We start from the raw sequence: 19862 nt of genomic DNA on the forward strand, positions 1-19862 counted from the left end.
TGCTTCATAACAACAAAGTGCCTCCTATGAGCGTAACATCGCACCTGTTTACATTAGGTTCATTTTAGCAGTACTGAGCGGGTTCATGTGCAGTTGAGTCACATATGAGTAGTACCTTCGCCTGCTTCTGGCTACAGAAATGTGGCTGTTCACTGTGTAAGCAGTCGCAGCAAGCAGCTAAATGTTACCAGGAAAAATTTTACTGGCGGGCCCAAGCTGCCAGATTCACACATGTGCAGCAGCCCCGGATCTAGGAGAGGAGAGCAGGGCACCAAATTCATGTTTTTGAGAAGGGGAAAAAGTCTTATTTCACAAAGCACATAGCATCCAGCGCACGTTGGTCTTAATTATTCATATGATTTTGAAATGCATCCCTGTTGGCTTTTGAACATTTTTGAACGCATTCTAAGTTGATTCCTAAATGAATCATAAGTTGATTTGTGAATGCATGCATAGTGTATGTGAAGTCTCTATCAGGGGAATCCTCGTCATATCTAGAAATATACTTTCCTGCAAACAAAATAGGCTATACAAGCTGAGCGGTGTAAAGCTGAACAGATGAATGCCAATTGCTGTTTATGTGGTTGACTGGGTTTGCGAATGAACAGTGTTCTCATAATTCCTAGCAAAATCCATAGATTCAGACTACCAGAGTGGAAATAAACGACTAACAGGAATAACAGGTAAGAAAGATTACGTATTATCTTCTCGGTGTATCCAAGAAAATTAAATTTTGACAAAAATGTTTGGCAAGCTCGCCATACTAGTAAGGACTAGTTGTACAGTCCCCAGCTAGCAGCCGCATAAGTTCCATTCTGGAGGTAGTGCAGAAAACGCATGGTACGAACATGTAACAATGCCTAACTGGAGAATAATTGCAGGATAACGAAACCAGTGATTCTAGCAGGGTTAGTGGGGTTAACCGGAGAACAAGTTTGACAGTGGCAGGATTAGTTACAGAATTAATGGTGATAAGATTGATTGTTAGGACAAAGGAAGGAAAAGAAACAGGGACATCTCTCAAATTATGAAAGAATATGATGATTCCCAATTTGTATAAAAATTTCGTACTACTACTTTTTGATCTCATGCTTGAGAAACTGGAGCGTATGAATAAAATGTGAAACTATTTCCTAACATAAAGTTTTTTGCTTGTGGTAGGCCTAATAGGCATTTGCTATTGGTATTTTGTGAATTATATTCTGTCGTGTTATAAAAATGACCATTTGTGACAAAAAAAGTCTCGTTTACTTGGTGTGTGTTACATTTTCTGCAATATTAGGAAGGAGTATTTTGTTTTATATAGCAGTCAGTGACAAAATAGACATAATTAGCTCGAGAAACCACACCAGTTTTGGGTACTAATTATACTAACAGCTTTTTCAGTATTAGACAACGACATTTCAATTTTTCAAATAGCAAAACGTTTGATGAACTTTGATGAGGTAATAGATTCTTTCGTACAAAGGAAAGCACGCCATGTAAGGTTGTAGCAAGATTAGAGAGAAAAAAATGCTAAGACCTAAGGATTAAAGAAATGTGTACTGTCTTGGTTGTCTCTTGTCTTTACTGGTTTTATTTTCCTATATTTAGTTTTCTGTCACACAAAACAGCAAGTTATTAGCTATCAGGCAATAAAGAGTGCAAATTTTCTAAAGAACTCTCTTTGTCCGAGTTACAAATAATCCCATCCAATATTAAAAAAAAAAAGAGGGGCAGAATGTCAAACCGGCTGACTAGGAACAGGAGAGGCACCGCAGGACATCTTAATTTACACTGTCCTGAATATAGTTTGATAGCATCCATTACAAAATATTTACATTTCAATTCCACAAAGTGAAATAGTGACATGCGATAGAAGTATGCTTTGTGAAGAGGTGTGGCACTACACTTTGGCACACTTAAGACCAATTAACATGTTTTATATTTCCTTGAACACTTAAGTTTTATTTATCAGACTCTTCAGAAACATGTGCGCTCCAAAATGAACATGTTTTTGAAATTTTTTTTGTAACATCCTGTCTCAAATTTTCATGGGAAGGGGTGGGGGGAACTATAAAGTATTGCCCTGGTTCGGAAATTCAGAAATAATCTTAGATCCGGAACTGATGATGTGCAGAGCAGTCTGGGTTATTGTTGAGAAGTGGGTAGTCTCCACGTGCTTCATGTTTACATTTTGTGATTTTATTGTTTCCTCTTTGTTTACTGCTCTCACATCAAATGAAAACAAAACAGATTTCTGTGGCTGGGAGCTATCAAGTAAATTAAAATATGTTGTTAGTTTCAGGTTTTATTTTATTTCCACCTTTCTGACAGTCAAGCATTAATCGCCTTGCAGAACAATGTAGCTATTTTTGTTGGTTTACTAAAGAAATTTGGCTTTTATTAATCTTGGAGGGCAGCGTGGAGGGTAAAAATCGTAGAGGGAGACCGAGAGATGAGTACACTAAGCAGATTCAGAAGGATGTAGGTTGCAGTAGGTACTGGGAGATGAAGCAGCTTGCACAGGATAGAGTAGCATGGAGAGCTGCATCAAACCAGTCTCAGGACTGAAGACAACAACAACAACATTAATCTTTTCTGCTGAGGCAGTCAATGTATTTGAAATTAAGCATTTAATTCCACAGTATTGGCTAGTTTCAACTGTTCCCTGCATTTTGAGTTCACATTTTCATCTTCTAGCATGTATAGCAATATGCCATAAGAAAGAACCAAACATGAGGTAATACAGTACTGGTACTCCGAGAAAATTTACATCCTAAAAACCACACTGAAAAGCTTGGAGGCCCACTTCACTGGAAATCCACACACATGAATGTGCACTTTAAGTATGCACATTTTAGTATGCCATAAGAAAGAACCAAACATGAGATAATACAGTACTGGTACTCCAAGAAAATTTACATCCTAAAAACCACACTGAAAAGCTTAATATCAGTTGGAGACCCACTTCATTGGAAATCCACACACATGAATGTGCACTTTAAGTATGCACATTTTAGTATGGTTTACGGATTTCCGATGCTCGTGGAGTATCCTCTGATGTCTTGTTTCTCTTATGACATATTGTAAGATCCTTTAATGTGGACATACGGGCCTCCTACTTCATTGTAGCTGGGCAAGCACTGTGGTGTCTGTTATCTGGCGCTCTCTGGCAATTGCTGAAACGAACCTATTTCTAACAGTGCGGGAAAATACTGCAAATGGTGGTTTGAAAAGCGTTACTTTCAAAGTAAAACGTGAGAATGTATGATGAATTTCATAAATCATAGAGCATTTGACTCTCACTTAAAAATCAACTCTTTGATGATGTACCATTTAGAAGAATTTCGAGCCCAGAAGATCAGTCATTTATGTCATTATTAAAAACTTGACTGGCACATTTGTGTGATATATCTTAAGGTGTAATAGGTGCAGAAAAGATCAACATTATATGTAAAGTTAAGCTTCTCTTGTAGCATATTAACCTTAGAGACTAATATCATATGTGAAATCTTTCCTTTTCTTGTATCAAAATTATGTATATTAATTTATACCATTAACTTTTCCTGTTTGTGGTTCACACTACTTAACAGTGACGTTGCTATTGGCTAATTACATCACATGTCCTATGCCCTGAATATCCGCTGTCATCGGCTGGCAAGATCACATGACATGAGCTATGACTGGCTTACAAAAGCGCATCGCAAACTCGATTTCAATGCTTCGAAAGGTCACATGCAGTGTTTGGTGTAATTCGAGTTTGTTCTTTCATAATACGAAAATATGCAGTGAACATGTAGCTGTACATCAAAGAGCTTTCCAGAACGCATTTTTTCCCATGAGTTTCATTTTCTAAAGTGTCGGGAAATTCTACGCCCGTGTATAAAACCATAAACATTCGAAGGATTGATAAGTTTTACAATTTTGAGGGAAAATATAGTGTCACTTGACACGGAAAAAGTGTGTTTTTGCACAAAAGGAAGCATATTTTTAACTGGGAAATAACCGGAATTTTTTTTTCTTGTCCGCATATACAACAATAATGTTGTGTTTCAGTGAACGATACACTGTGGTGAATGGGTCTTTAGGAGAGGAAATGACTACTGAATAAAAAATACTGGGTGCAATTTAAAAAGTCATACCACTGTTTATATCTTTGTAAAAAATCAAAGCTGCAACGAAGGCAATCATGCTGATTGATGTCCCCCTGATGGCTAAAGAACATTTGCTTGAAACATTGTGTAATTTCATCTGGACAAACAGTTTTTTAGGGTGGTCATGATAAATGGGACACCCTGTCTATTTGCAATGAAATTGACATAAATAATCCACCACAATTTGAGAAGAGTGCTGATGCCCATATCTACAACAACAGAAAAAAATTATCTTTATTACCCATTATTAAAGGTGTCAGTGGCTCAGGGAAAAATTCAATATTCATCAACAAAAATATTTGATAATTTGATTGATAATGTAAAATGTGTGACAGGTAGCGAAGCAAGTTTGAAGTCTTATCTGAAATATTTTCTTTCTGGACAACTGCTTCTACTCCAATGACAAATTTTTATTTAAAAACATCTGACTAGCTTTTTAAAAAAATAGTTTTTTAGTTTTAAGTGTAGTTACATGAGTAGTACTGAAAAATATAAGTATTCGGTAATGTAACAATATTATGAAACGGAATGTTGCTTCACACTATATAGTGGAGATACTGAGTTGCAAATAGGCACTAAAAAAAGACTGTCACAATATAAGCTTCGGCCAACAAGGCCTTTGTCAAAAATAGACACCCCCCCCCCCCCCCCCCACACACACACACACACGACTGCTGTCTCTGGCAGCTGAAGCCACAGTTGTGTGTGTGTGTGTGTGTGTGTGTGTGTGTGTGTGAGTGAGTCTGTGTCATCTCGTAACCTGTTGTATTCCACAGCAATTCCGTGAACAAATCGTCCAAATTATTTATGGAATGTAAAAAGCTAGCTAACCACATTCGTCTACCATTACATAGCAGGCCATAGAAAGTAAATGACAAAGTAACTGTATTTAAGATCGTGTCCAAAACTGTAATGCAAGATTCCTAGCATTGTATCCAATGTCCAATGGCTGGACATGCAACTGGCTTATTAAAGTTAGCATAACTTCATCATGTTTGTATGCTTATTATTTGGGACTTGGCTAAATATCCATTTGAATTATTTATTGTTTTTCCATTCACCATGTATGGTTGTAGATCTGTGAAATCATTCTCAGCAATTGAACATAATGAGAAACTCTTTTATAAGCATTTAAAGACGTGTTTCTTTCCCAACCAAAAATTTTTTGTACCCCTTTCATAATGTTCATTCCTCCACCCAATGTCTTCAGATGCTACATTGTTGTACTGTTCCATCACAGTGTCAGTCTTCTGGGATTGGTGGGAATGGGGGTAGGGTTACATGGAAGAGATGTGGAGTAGAGAGGGGGGTGGGATGGTAGGGGGAGGGGGGGCGAGAATAAAAAAGAATAAGAAAAGATTGTGGAACTTATGGTATGTTACCGTGCCGTAGGTGCAACCACAATGGAGGGGTATCTGTTGAGTGGCCAGACAATTGTGTGGTTCCTGAAGAGGTTAAGTAGTTGTAGGGGCAACAGTCTGGATGATTGACCGATCTGGCCTTGTAACACTAACCAAAACGGCCTTGCTGTGCTGGTACTGCGAACGGCTGAAAGCAAGGGGAAACTACAACCGTAATTTTTCCCGAGGGCATACAGCTTTACTCTATGGTTAAATGATGATGGTGTACTCTTGGGTAAAATATTCCGGGGATAAAATAGTCCCCATTCAGATCTCCGGGCAGGCACTACTCAGGAGGATGTTGTTATCAGGAGAAAGAAAACTGGCGTTTTATAGATCGGAGCGTAGAATGTCAGATCCCTTAATCGGGCAGGTAGGCTAGAAAATTTAGAAAGGGAAATGGATAGGTTAACATTAGATATAGTGGGAATTAGTAAAGTTCGGTGGCAGAAGGAACAAGACTTCTGGTCAGGTGAATACAGGGTTATAAATACAAAATCAAATAGAGGAAATGCTGAAGTAGGTTTAATAATGAATAAAAAGTAGGAGTGCAGGAAAGCTACTACAAACAGAATAGTGAACGCATTTTTATGGCCAAGATAGACACGAAGCCCATGCCTACTAAAGTAGTTCAAGTTTATATGCTAACTATCTCTGCAGATGACGAAGAGATTGATGAAATGTATGATGACATAAAAGAAATTATTCAGATAGTGAAGGGAGACAAAAATTTAATAGTTTTGGGTGACCGGAATTCGATAGTAGGAAAAGGAAGAGAAGGTAACGTAATAGGTGAATATGGATTGGGAGTAAGAAATAAAAAAGGAAGCCGCCAGCTGAACGGAATGGACAGTGTCTTGAGAGGAGTATATAAGATGAACATCAACAAAAGCAAAAAGAGGATAATGGAATGTAGTCGAATTAAGTCTGGCGATGCTGCGGGAATTAGATTAGGAAATGAGACGCTTAAAGTAGTAAATTAGCTTTGCTATTTGGGGAGCAAAATAACTGTTGATGGTCGAAGTAGAGAGGACATGAAATGTAGACTGGCAATGGCAAGGAAAGCCTTTACGAAGAAGAGAAATTTGTTAACATTGAGTATAGTTTTAAGTGTCAGGAAGTCGTTTCTGAAAGTATTTGTATGGAGTGTAGCCATGTTTGGAAGTGAAAGGTGGACGATAAATAGTTTAGACAAGAAGAGAGTAGAAGCTTCCAAAATGTGGTGCTACAGAAGAATGCTGAAGTTTGGATGGGTAGATCACATAGCTAATGAGGAGATATTGAATAGAATTGGAGAAAAGAGAAATTTGTGATACAACTTGACTAGAAGAAAGGATCGGTTGGTAGGACATATTCTGAGGCATCAAGGGATCACCAATTTAGTATTGGAGGGCAGCGTGGAGGGTAAAAATCGTAGAGGGAGACCAATAGATGAATACATTAAACAGATTCAGAAGGATGTAGGTTGCAGTAGGTACTGGGAGATGATGAAGCTTGCACAGGATAGAGTAGCATGGACAGCTGCATCAAACCAGTCTCTTAGACTGAAGACCAAAACAACAACATGGTATGTTCAAGATCAATTTGCCAGCAGCAATGCAGAATGGTATTAATTGTGTTTTTATTACTTGTCACTTCTTTTTCCATGTGTTTTTCTTTTAGGAACCTTTAATTTTCGAGTACTAGTAATAATGTTCCATAGATTTCGTGATTGTTTTGAATACAGACCAGAGTCAGTCAGTTCTTATTTTCATTGCTTCCAACAAGAAGTGCCTAGTAACCACAGTTCAGTCAGCTATCAGCCACCTTTAGTAAATTAGCAGTCTAGCTGTTGATTTCTTAGGATGTGTGACTGCTTTGTTCGGACGCAGGTGGAGCTGGCCATTGTTTGCGAACAGTTGAACATGCTGATCGCCATGGTCAGCCATCTTTAGGTTGGTGCCTCAGAGCATAGCAGCAGTGGGGAGTCTGGTGCATCGCATGGTACACCCCAGATGTTACATGCTTCACCCATGGTCCCTGCTATCGAGACAAGTGGGTACGGGGCGCGGGTGCGGGTACCGGGCGCGGTTGGGCCACATTCTCCCCAAGGGGAGTGACGCGTCACGCGAGGTGGAGGGTCAGTGTGGAGGCTGGCCGTATGGCATCGCCTGCTCTGCCTGTGAGTGGACATGTCATCACTCCTTCAGCAAGGTCTGAGCAGGCACACGGCGGGAGGGGTTTGTTAGTGATTGGGAGCTCCAATTTTAGGCGGATGATGGAGCCCCTTAGGGAAATAGCAGAAAGGTCAGAGAAGAAGGCCAGTGTGCACTCCGTATGCTTGCCGGGGGTCTCATCCGAGATGTGGAGGAGGCACTGTCGGCGGCGATACAGAGCACTGGATGCACCCGACTGCAAATTGTTGCTCATGTCAGTACCAATGACTCCTGCACTCTGGGTTCAGAGATCATCCTCATTTCAAACAAGTGGTTGGCAGAGTTGGTGAAGGCGGAAAGCGTTGCTCATGGGGTGGAATCTGAGCTAACTATTTGTAGTGTCTTTCCCAGAACTGAGATCGCGGTCCTCTGATTTGGAGCTGAGTGGAAGGCTTAAGTCAGAGGCTCAGCTGCTTCTGCGGAGATCTGGGGTGCAAATTTCTCAACCTCCACTATCGGATGGAGAAATGTAGGGTCCCCCTGAATAGGTCAGAAGTGCACTACGTGCAGGAAGCGGCTACAAGGGTAGCGGAGTACTTGTGGAGTGCACATGTGGGTTTTTTAGGTTAGGGAATTCCCTCCCTAGGACCGACAAGACACCTTCTGAGATGTGACAAGGTAGCGGTAGGCAAAACGTAATGTGGTGATAGCAAACTGCAGGAGCGTCTATAGAATAGTCCCAGAACTGCTCTCATTAATAAATAGTCACAATGCCCACATGGTATTAGGGACGGAAAGTTGGCTGAAACCAGATGTAAATAGCAATGAAATTCTAAACTCAGATTGGAATGTATACCACAGAGACAGGCTGGACAGTGAAGGGGGAGGCTTGATTATAGTGATAAAAAGTGCAATGTATCATAGGAAATTGACTGAGATCCGAAATGTGAAATAATTTAGGTGAAGATCACAGTTTAAGCAGGCTCAGACATGGTAATTGGATGTCTCTATAGGCCCCCAGGCTCAGCCGCTGTTGTGGCAGAACACCTGAAGGAAAGTTTGGAAAATATTTCGAGTAGATTTCCCGACTGTGTTACAGTTTTGGGTGGAGATTTTAATTTACCGGATATAGACTGGGAGACTCAAACGTTCATAACGGGTGGCAGGGACAAAGAATCCAGTGAATTTTTTTTAAGTGCTTTATCTGAAAACTACCTTAACCAGTTAAACAGGGAACTGACTACTTGTGGCAATAACATATTAGACCTTCTGGTGACAAACAGACCTGAATTATTTGAAACATTTAACGCAGAACAGGGAATCAGTGATCATAAAGCTGTTACAGCATCGGTGATTTCAGCTGTAAATAGAAATATTAAGAAAGGTAGGAGAATTTTTCTGTTCAGCAAAAGTGACAAAGAGCAGATTTCAGAGTACTTGACGGCTCAACACAAAAGTTTTATCCCATGTAGAGATAGTGTTGAGAATCAGTGGACAAAGTTCAAAACCATCGTACAATATGTGTTAGATGAGTATGTGCCAAGCAAGATCGTAAGAGATGGGAAAGAGCCACCGTGGTGCAACAACCGAGTTAGAAAACTGCTGCGGAAGCAAAGGGAATTCACAGCAAACATAAACATAGCCAAAGCCTGGCAGACAAACAAAAATTACGTGAAGCGAAATGTAGTGTGAGGAGGGCTATGCGAGAGGCGTTCAATGAATTCGAAAGTAAAGTTCTATGTACTGACTTGGCAGAAAATTCTAAGAAATTTTGGTCTTATGTCAAAGTGGTAGGTGGATCAAAACAAAATGACCAGACACTTTGTGACCAAAATGGTACTGAAACAGGGGATGACAGACTAAAGGCCGAAATACTAAATGTCTTTTTCCAAAGCTGTTTCACAGAGGTAGACTACACTGTAGTTCCTTCTCTAGATTGTCGCACAGATGACAAAATGGTAGCTATCAAAATAGATGACAGAGAGTTAGAAAAACAATTAAAATCACTCAGAAGAGGAAAGGCTGCTGAGCCTGATGGGATACCAATTTGATTTCACATAGAGTACGCGAAGGAACTTGCCCCTTCTTGCAGCAGTAAACCGTAGGTCTCTAGAAGAGCATAGTGCGTTCCAAAAGATTGGAAAAGGGCACATGTCATCCCCGTTTTCAAGAAGGGATGTCAAACAAATGTGCAGAACTATAGACCTATATGTGTAACGTTGATCAGTTTTAGAATTTTGGAAACGTATCATGTTAGAGTATAATGACTTTCGGAGACTAGTAATCTACTCTGCAGGAATCAGCATGGGTTTCGAATAAGACGATCGTGTGAAGCCCAGGTCGCACTATTTGTCCACAAGACTCAGAGGGCCACAGACACGGGTTTCCAGGTAGATGCCATGTTTCTTGACTTCCGCAAGTCATTTAATGAACAAAATAAGAGTATATGGACTGTCAGACCAATTGTGTGATTGGATTGAAGAATTCCTAGATAACAGGACACAGCATGTCATTCTGAATGGAGAGAAGTCTTCTGAAGTAAGAGTGATTTCAGGTGTGCTGCAGGGGAGTTTGTAGAACCATTACTATTCACAGTATATATAAATGACCTTGTGGATAACATTGGAGGCTTTTTGGAGATGATACTGTAGTATATCGAGAGGTTGTAACAATGGAAAATTGTACTGAAATGCAGGAGGATCTGCAACGAATTGACGCATAGCTCAGGGAATGGCAATTGAATCTCGGTGTAGACAAGTGTAATGTGCTGCGATTACATAGAAAGAAACATCGTTTATCATTTAGCTACAATATAGCAGGTCAGCAACTGGAAGTAGCTAATTCCATAAATTATCTCGGAGTAGGCATTAGGAATGATTTAAAATGGAATGACTTTATAAAATTAATCGTCGGTAAAGCATATGTCAAACTGAGATTCATTGGAAGCATTCTGAGGAAATGCTGTCTGAAAACAAAGGAAGTATGTTACAGTACACTTGTAGTCCACTGCTTGAATACTGCTTGGGATCCATGCCAGTTAGGGTTGATAGAAGAGATAGAGAAGGTTCGGCAGAGAGCAGGATCATTTAGTAATTGCGAAAGTGTTATGGAGATGATAGATAAACTCCAGTGGAAGACTCTGCAAGAGAGACGCTCAGTAGCTCGGTACGGGCTTCTGTTGAAGTTTTGAGAACATACCTTCACCGAGGAGTCGATCAGTATATTGCTCCCTCCTATGTATATTTCATGAAGATATCAATAGGATAAAATCAGAGATATTAGAGCCCACATAGAGGCATACCGACAATCTTTCTATCCACAAACAATACGAGACTCCATGAACAATACGAGACTGGAATAGAAGGGAGAACCGATAGAGGTACTCAAGGTACCCTCCACCACACACCGTCAGGTGGCTTGTGGAGTATGGATGTAGACGTAGATGTAGATGTAGAATGGTGAGGATCAGCATGAGGAGCTGTTGGAAGAAACTGTAGGAAATTAGTGCTGGTGAAGCTGGAGGATCTGGGGTACAAGAGAAAGAGGTAAGGAAAGGAGGGTACAGGTGGAGTGTAGCTGGGATGGAAAATTGGATGAAGAGCAGAAATGTGGTAGAAGTATGCGAAGGTCACTGTTTGACAAATATCGGAGCCTTGGGAGTTGTTTGGAAAAAACTATATGTTGAGGAAGAATTCCAACTTGGACTAGTACTTTTCATTTCACATCTCATTATTCTTTTGTATATCACAATCACATTTCAGCAGTAGTCAAATGTACAACTCTTACATGTGACCACCTCCATGTATGCATTCATAGATTTCCTTTAAGTTCATGAATCTCTTGTGGACAATCACATTTTCATGATATTCATCTAATGAGGAGTAAGGAACCTAATTATATGAATGATAAGTAATTTGATTCACAGTTTTATTGACAACTTGACATTATGATAATGCATTGCATATGAAAACAAAATCATACATAAATTGAATTTTTTTTAATATATACAATATGGTTTACAGAATGTTACCCTGTAAGGAAGAGAATGTAAGCAGACATCAGATAACAATAGCTACTTCTCATCACCTCATATTTATATATAAAATGTGTTTAGGTATGACTTAAGTTCTTTTACATTCTTTGACAGAGAGGCGAGCTAAAAAGGTGGCAAAATTGCATTTTGCATGTCAAGGACGTGGTGAACATTGTCTGTACAACAGAACATTCTTCACAATGAAGACTAGAAATCCACGTATTTGGATTCATCTTATGTTCTTAGCTCTACAGGTGAGTTATTTATTTATCTATTTTTAATTCTATTAAACACAAAACTGAACAAATGTATCTAAAATGTAAACCATGGAAATGGAAAATGATCGTAAGGCATTGTCGGCTGGAAGGCCCCATTCGGGGGAGTTCGGCCACCATATTGCAAGTCCTTTTTAGTTGATGCCACTTCAGCGTCTTCGAGTCAGTGATGATGAAAATTATGAGGAAGGACACACAACACCCAGTCCCCTGCCGGGAATTGAACCCAGGCCCACTGCGTTGTAGGCGGTAACACTACCACTACGGTACAGAGGCGGACATGTGAACCATAATGTTAGGGATGTACATGAGATTCCTAGAAACCAAGGAAGATAAGTACACTTTACCATGTTTTGAGAAGACTGAATATGGAGTGCAGTAAGTGGCTCACTCTCTCTCTCTCTCTCTCTGGTTCCATTTAATCTGATGTGTAATGTGGTTTTCACTTTACAGTGCAGTAAGTCTATAAAATTAGTGCATATCATGTGCATTATCATGGGCTTATGGTTACTTCAAGAGAGTTCTTATAGGCACACAACTCATCCATACTTCTCCAGTGACTGTAGCCTCAAATCTAGTTCTTCAGAGTATAGTATTGTGTACAGTGACTGCTTGTAAAACATTTTTGTTAGTCCTACCTTTTTGAAAATTATCCTCTGCATTGTGTTTATACATTTTGTTCTGTTTAGTAATGTACCACTTTGGGCATTCCACCTGTTTCAGAGTATTGCCTTTTTCATTTCAAGATAATAAATATTTCAGAAACTGTATTGACTAATTGTGATCAGTCTTTTGGAAAATAAATTCCTTACTGACAGTAACATATGTTTCATGATCATTAAAAGAATGTCCACCCATTGAGTCCTTGTGACAATTGTTTCAGCCCCTGCTTTACTCACAAACTATAGCCAGAACTTTACAGCAAGATGTCTATTGTTTTGTCCTCCACAGGTGTCACTAAAGGCTCCCTTGTGCTTCACACCTGTTACTAATGTTTGCGGGAATTTAAGTGAACAAGAAGTTATTTCATGGCAGCCCCAGTGAAGCTAGTTCCTGCTAAACCCCACTACCATATTCAGGTTATTTGTTATTTTCCTCAAAAAGTTGCTGAAAACTATTACGTCCTAAAATGTTTTAAGTTTAAAGTCTGTATTAGCATCCATATTTATACTTGTGGATCACAGTGGATTGTCTCGTATTAACAACAGCAGTGATTCTGCATTTCGTAGGCTCGACAAGTTCCTGCTAGCTTTCCGGAGAGATGTGCCACCACATGTCAAACATGCTGACTTGAAAATCTCATTTACAGGCAAGAATAATTACATAAGGTGCTGCTATATGTGACAGATAACTTCGCAATTGTTTACTTGCAGTCAGCATTTTATTTGTGTTCTAAACGCTCCCGAGCAACCTACTGCATGTAAACAAAATAGCAGTGCCACCAAATGGTGCACAAAGTTATTTATGTCCCACGAAGTAATCCAGAAGTTGCACTAGACAAACAAATAAATTTGAAGAAGCATTTGGTGGCAAATGTACTCCTTAGTTAATTCCTGCATATGAACTCGTCGTACATAGCATATGACATTTACATCTTTACAATTCTCAGAGTGAACATTTCACATATGGTATCTGAGTCATGTAAAAATGTAGTGAATCAGCTGTACTGCAAAACTCATCTTTAATGCAAACAGGGGAAACATGCTGGCCATAATAGCTCCATAGGCATGGTACTCCAATTCTTTTTCTAATTTATACTACTATGGCTGAGGTAGGGAAAGACTTGGAAGGATAATGTAAAAATTAAAACTCAACGTACAGGCATTTAGGGAAAGCAGAAAAAACAACATTGTCAATGCTATAATAAAAGTATTTTCCTTTGCCTGAAGGGTACAGTCACCTGTCACTCTTTTTGCCAAAAGATGTTCCCAGTAATTAGTGTAATCCATTCAGGCCTAATTTTGCTTTAAACTATTTCAGTTCAAACTATGATGTGGGATAGGAAAAGGCTCCCACTGAAATTTCAAATCCCGGTACAAATTTTTGTACATATGTAAGATGAATAATATTTACAGATTTATTTAATACTTATCCATGAATGGCAGTAATTAGCACTTTCAACACAAAATGACAAAACAACAATTTCTTACCTTTGTAATGACGACTTAATATTGAAACCTGCAAGCAGATGAGCCTCAATAACAGTGTGTTGTGACATTTCAGTAGGAACTGAAGGAATATATTTTCATTGCAAAGCTACAGAAAAAATTTGAAGTGTGTCCTTTTATTAAAAGTGTATCAAATTTCTGCAGTAGCAACAATTTGTTGGACCAAATTACAGTGCTTATTTCTTAGCGTCAGCATTTGACCTAGTAAGTGAACTTTTAGTGGCATTGATTTACTATTGAAAAATACAGTTAAACCTTTAATAAAAATGTGCGGTCTCACAGAGAAAAAAATCGTCACAAATAGTCATGATCAAGACAGAAAGAACCTTTCGCATGTTCAACAGAACCAACAGAAATTGGCATTAAATGAAGAGGTACATTCTCAAGCTTTAATAGTTTATAACTGTACAGGTTGTACATAGTCTGGGAACACTTTCAATTATTTATTGTACAAGAACCAAACATTGTAAAGATGCATACATATTGCATTTTGCAGGGAAACTCTGAGATTTTTTTTAACAGACATTCGATATGCAAACCATGAGTGACCTGGCAGACATCAATACAGTAATCGAATTCTTGCCATATCCATTCCAGCATGGAATCGTCAACGGTGGCTGTCGTTTCCCATATTCTCTCCCAGAACGCTGCCACATCACATGGTGGAGGCGATACATACACTAGATCTTTAATGTTTCCCAGCAGAAAAAAGTCGCATGGAATGAGATCTGGTGCTCGAGGAGGCCATCTCATGAAACAGATGTCCTCTCCTGTAGCATGGCCCATCCACTGATGCAGCAGCTCCGTGTTCAGGTACCCATGAACTTCACAATGAAAACGGGGTGGAGCCCCGTTGTGCTTAAAGATGAATGGAGAGTCCCATTGCATTTGCTTCTAAACATCTGTTGAACAGTTGTAGCACATTTGTTTATGCTGAACTCCAACACACAGACAGCTTGCTCTGCACCCGAACTCACCATGTTTGTACCAAACTATGCTGTGGCGGTATACTTGGGGGGGGCGGGGGGGGGGGGGGGAACAACTTTCAGCGTTTCTCTTCAAAATGACATACATATGATATCTGTGCAATGTATACATCTATATGATGTCAGATGCCTCTGGACTTCCGCCTCGACTGACATCTCTGCCCAAACTCTTCGCCTTTACATATGTCTGCTTGTGTCTGTATATGTGCGGATGGATGTGTGTGTGTGTGTGTGTGTGTGTGTGTGTGTGTGTGTGTGTGTGTGTGTGTGAGTGAGTGAGTGTATACCTGTCCCTTTTTCCCCCTAAGGTAAGTCTTTCCGCTCCTGGTATTGGAATGACTCCTTACCCTCTCCCTTAAAACCCACATCCTTTCGTCTTTCCCTCTCCTTCCCTCTTTCCTGATGAAGCAACCGTGGGTTGCGAAAGCTTGAATTTTGTGTGTCTGTTTGTGTTTGTGTTTGTTAGTGTCTCTATCAACATACCAATGCTTTGATTTGGTAAGTTACATCATCTTTATTTTATACACACACTAACAAAAACAATCAATTATTGACAGAATTATTTAATTGAAGAGATTAAAAAATCTATTAACCAAGTGGCAGCAGAACACACACATAAAATACGGTTTTAATTGGCAAGCTGTTGCAGCTGGTGGCTCCTTCAGACAGAAACGTTGAAGGGGAAGGAAGAAGTGTGAAGGAAAAGGACTGGAGAGGTCTAGAAAAAGGGATAGATTTTGGGAAAGTCACCCAAACTGTGGGTCAGGGGATACTTACCATGTGGGATGACAAGGAAAGACATTGTCCGAGTCCCAACAATCAGTCTTTCTCTCTCATCCCCTATGGTAAGTCTCTCCTGAGCCGTGGTTCTGGATGACTTTCCTGAAATCTAACCCTTTTCCTAGACTTCCCCAGTCCTTTTCCTTCACCATTCTTCCTTCCCCTTCAACCCTTCTGTTTGAAGAAGGATCCACTGGCTCCAAGAGATTGTACCAGGTTAAAACTATGTGAAATAATGTCATTCAAGCTGCTATCCTCACAGATACAGCAGCAGAGCATACCTCTCTCATACACTGGATACCAAAAACCCTAACCAACTGAACCATTCAATTTAAGCCAATCAAGGTTTAATTTGCAGTAAAAATGAAAAAAAAAAGGCTCAAGGTGAGACATTCAAGTGCATTGAAGTTGATTTACAGTCAGAGTGTTTTTACGAAGATCAATTGTACATGCCTTTTCACTAACTCTTACCACTCATACCCTAGAAGCTAAAGCCATACTCTTCATTCAAACAAGTGCCCCACAGGCAGTACCACTCTGTCTCAGCTGGGAGCTGCAGTGGCGGGGCAGGCTGATGTCACACATCCTAGTGCTCTGCAGACACAATTAAATAGATGTGCCGCTGCCTGTTTAGTTCTCATGGATGTACAGGTGTGGAAGTAACAAAACTGCCTAGTAATGAAATCCCACGGCCTGCTTCACTAGAAGAAACATATCTTTCCAGTAACAGAAATACTGTGCCTGGTGTCACAAAATGCTTGCTTCTGCAAAGAAATACAATTAATAACGTCATTACAGTCACAGTAGATTACGATAAAATAGAAGGGGGTGCTTGCAAGGAACTGGTTTCTAATTTGAAGGGCACCATACAGGAAGGTGTAGAAATATGTGATAGAGAATTTCTTAGAATTATTCTTAAAAAACTACTTGTACTACATAATATGTGTATTCATTACAGCTGAATGCTACTGAAGAAATCTAAATAAAGCTGTAATTTGTGCGAGTTACATAGTAGCTCACATCATAACAATGATGGCAAACCATTCTCTTTGCAACCTCTCGTCAAATCATGCCTGGTAACAACAGCAGAATGCATAGTTCCAAGGGAAGGGCTTGTGAAGATGTTTGGCTCTCAAAACAAATGGTGAAAACAGTGTCCCATAAAATTCTTGAGATGGGAGCTGATTTGGAGGCCCAACTCAGGAATACAGCTCACAGTTTCACAACTTCTTGCCTCATGCTTGATAAAAATACAAAATATCCAATTGTGCTCAACTATCTTTGTTTGTATTGTATGTGGTGTGGACATTCAACTGCAAGTTACAGAGGAGCTGCTAGATGAGGTGCCACTGAATTACACGACAACAGGGTTCAATATTTTTGAAACTGTTTGTGAATCTGTGGACATAATGAACTTGCTGTGGGAAAACCTTCATTGTGTGTCCACAGAAAGTGTGCTACAAATTGTTGAGTGTCATCAAGGTTTTGTCTCTCTCTTAAAAAATAAACTGAAGAGTGACTTTGGAAAGGAAATCTATGGTATACACTGTTTCATTCATCAGGAGGCACTGTGTGCTGAAACTGTGGAACTTCGTCATGTAATGGACCCTGTCGAGAAGTATGGGAATTTTGCTCGAAGGCACAGTGTCAGCCCTCTTCAATTCAGAGGGATTCTTTGAGATATGCTGAGCATGGAGATACACCTCACCACAGCACTGTTTGGTGAAATAGCAGAAGTAAATGTATGTGTGTGTGTGTGTGTGTGTGTGTGTGTGTCTGTGTGTGTTTTGTGAGGAACTTGCTTTGTTTCTAGGTATGAAAGGGAAAGAAATTCCTCACCTCAGAGGACCAAAGTGGATACCACCTTGCTTTTCTAGCTAATATGACAGTGCACCTACATAGCTGCAGAGAAAAGATTTGTTGAGTCACTAAACTCAAGGTGTTCAGAAATAAGCTCCATTCATTGGAGAGACAAATGGGGAATGAAAGTCCCATGTTCTCACCTACATTTTCTAAATTTACCTGCTGAAATCTCCTTTGTAAACTATCAACGTATAATTGAACAACTAATAAATAGTTTCGTGCTGCAGTTCCAACAATTGAAGATTATAGAGGGGAAATTGCAATTGCTCAGTAGCCTTTTTCGGTTGTACCAAATGGTGTGCTATCTGTAATGCAATTGCAGCTAATTGACTTACAAAATACCACATTGTTAAAGGCCAGGTACTGCAGTCATTTAAATTTGTCTCAGTGGAATCAAAATGAAAAGGTAGAAACATCCCCAAGTTTCATGCAAATGCAGTTGGGATTATCTGCCTGTTCAGGACAACGCACTGTTGTGAGCAGCTATTCTCTGCAATGAAGAGGATAAAAAACAATGTAGGGTCATTGCTTTAGGATCCTACAATGAAGCCTATGCTGTGCATTGCTGCAGAAAACAAGATATCATCTATACGATTGCACTTGTCTCACAAAAAAATCTGTAAAAAGCAAAGAACAATATCAATAAATTGTCTGTTAACTGTGCAAAGGTTACACACTGATTTGTTCTGATTGCCACATTCACATAGCTGGCTGACCCCCTATCAGCTGTTACATTTTTATGGCGTTCAGTTTCTAATTTGACTAATTTTGCATAAATTAATTTAGAATTAGAGCAATTTCACAGACAGCTGTGCCCAAGGCACCATTTAGAGTGGACGTGCAGCTCGTCGTGTCATCACGCCCTGACCAGTTCTTCACTTGCACACGTGCTCGCGACAGCTGTGTGCCCCACACAATCACAGCCTACACCCATGGCACAGGGGTGGTGCTCTGTCAGCAAGTGAGTGCTTCCTGGCTTATGCATGAGCTCATGAGCCGGAACAGCCTGCTCTATACTATTAGGACATCATTTTTTAAACAACAGTTCTATACTTAATAACATATATTTTGGTGTTTTGGCAGATATTTGCAAATTTTGATTTTGCGGTGTGTAGCTCAAGTCAGCACAAAAAGATACTTTTCAAACATCCAATGTTGATGGAACACATCAGTTTGTTTCGCGTTATAAGAAAAATGATTTGTAAATCTGAATTTTATGTGCCCATTACAAGGAGTGGTTTCAAATGAGTCAAGTGTGATATTCGTTTTATTAATATCGGTCAACAGGGAGAGCAAAACATGAAAGAATTACCAGTAACTCAGCAGAGACTGAACAGTGCTGCTGCATGATAGGAGTTGCCATTGCATGCAAGGGAGTTACTTTTGCTGCTGGGGTTTTCCTGTCCGTATTAATACATATCAATAAAATGAACATAGTACTAAACTAACTTAGGCTCGCTCTATCAAATGAGCATCTAAAATTCCACTTCAAAATTCATTTTATTTATAATGGGAAACAAATTGACACTTTCCATCAATACTGGGCATCACATTGAAAACATGATGGGCAGTATTTATTTGGGCTGAGTCCAGCTACACATTCCAAAAACAAAATTGTAAATATGTGTCAAAATAATGGAGAAAATGCATCTGACAGCTTCTAGGAGGAGCATCCTGTATGTGAAGGTATAGATGTGCTGTGAAAATATGTTATTTTGTTTTCTTTGTAGCAGTCGGTTTCAAGTACAATTGCAGGGAATTTAAGCACTTAGACAAATTTTTCATATGGTCAATTGTATATTGCCCTCTCAAGAACTTGTAGTTCAGAAAACTGGTTCATACTCTCAACACAGTATCCAAAATAGTAAAAATGTTGTATATTCTGAAGCTTCATAAGTGTATTGTGTACAAAAAGAAGAAGAATTCTTTTCCATTCAGTTTGTATTTGATTTATTATCATTTTGAATTCCACACTGTCAAAGTGAACGAAATTACAATGAGGAGCTGAAATTTGTGTTCTGACGCAAATCACAGGGATGCCCCAAACTAGGATGCATATCTAATTTCCCAATTCCGTACATATTTA

At 39.5% G+C, this 19862-nt stretch overlaps 1 protein-coding gene across 4 annotated transcripts in view; it reads left to right on the forward strand.

Moving 5' to 3' along the window:
• LOC126356257 (protein melted) overlaps window positions 1-19862 on the forward strand; it is a 235378-nt gene that overhangs the window by 159017 nt on the left and 56499 nt on the right. For 3 of the 4 annotated variants that reach the window (XM_050007089.1, XM_050007092.1, XM_050007093.1), the window contains one exon: window positions 11819-11958. In XM_050007089.1, the coding sequence (XP_049863046.1) occupies window positions 11819-11958 (140 nt within the window). Of the gene's footprint in view, window positions 1-11818; window positions 11959-12071; window positions 12794-19862 lie in introns of those variants that run through there. The other variant, XM_050007094.1, reaches the window with a different exon arrangement.

Source organism: Schistocerca gregaria, chromosome 3 (genome assembly GCF_023897955.1).
Source record: "Schistocerca gregaria isolate iqSchGreg1 chromosome 3, iqSchGreg1.2, whole genome shotgun sequence".
Classification (NCBI taxonomy): Eukaryota; Metazoa; Arthropoda; class Insecta; order Orthoptera; family Acrididae; genus Schistocerca; species Schistocerca gregaria.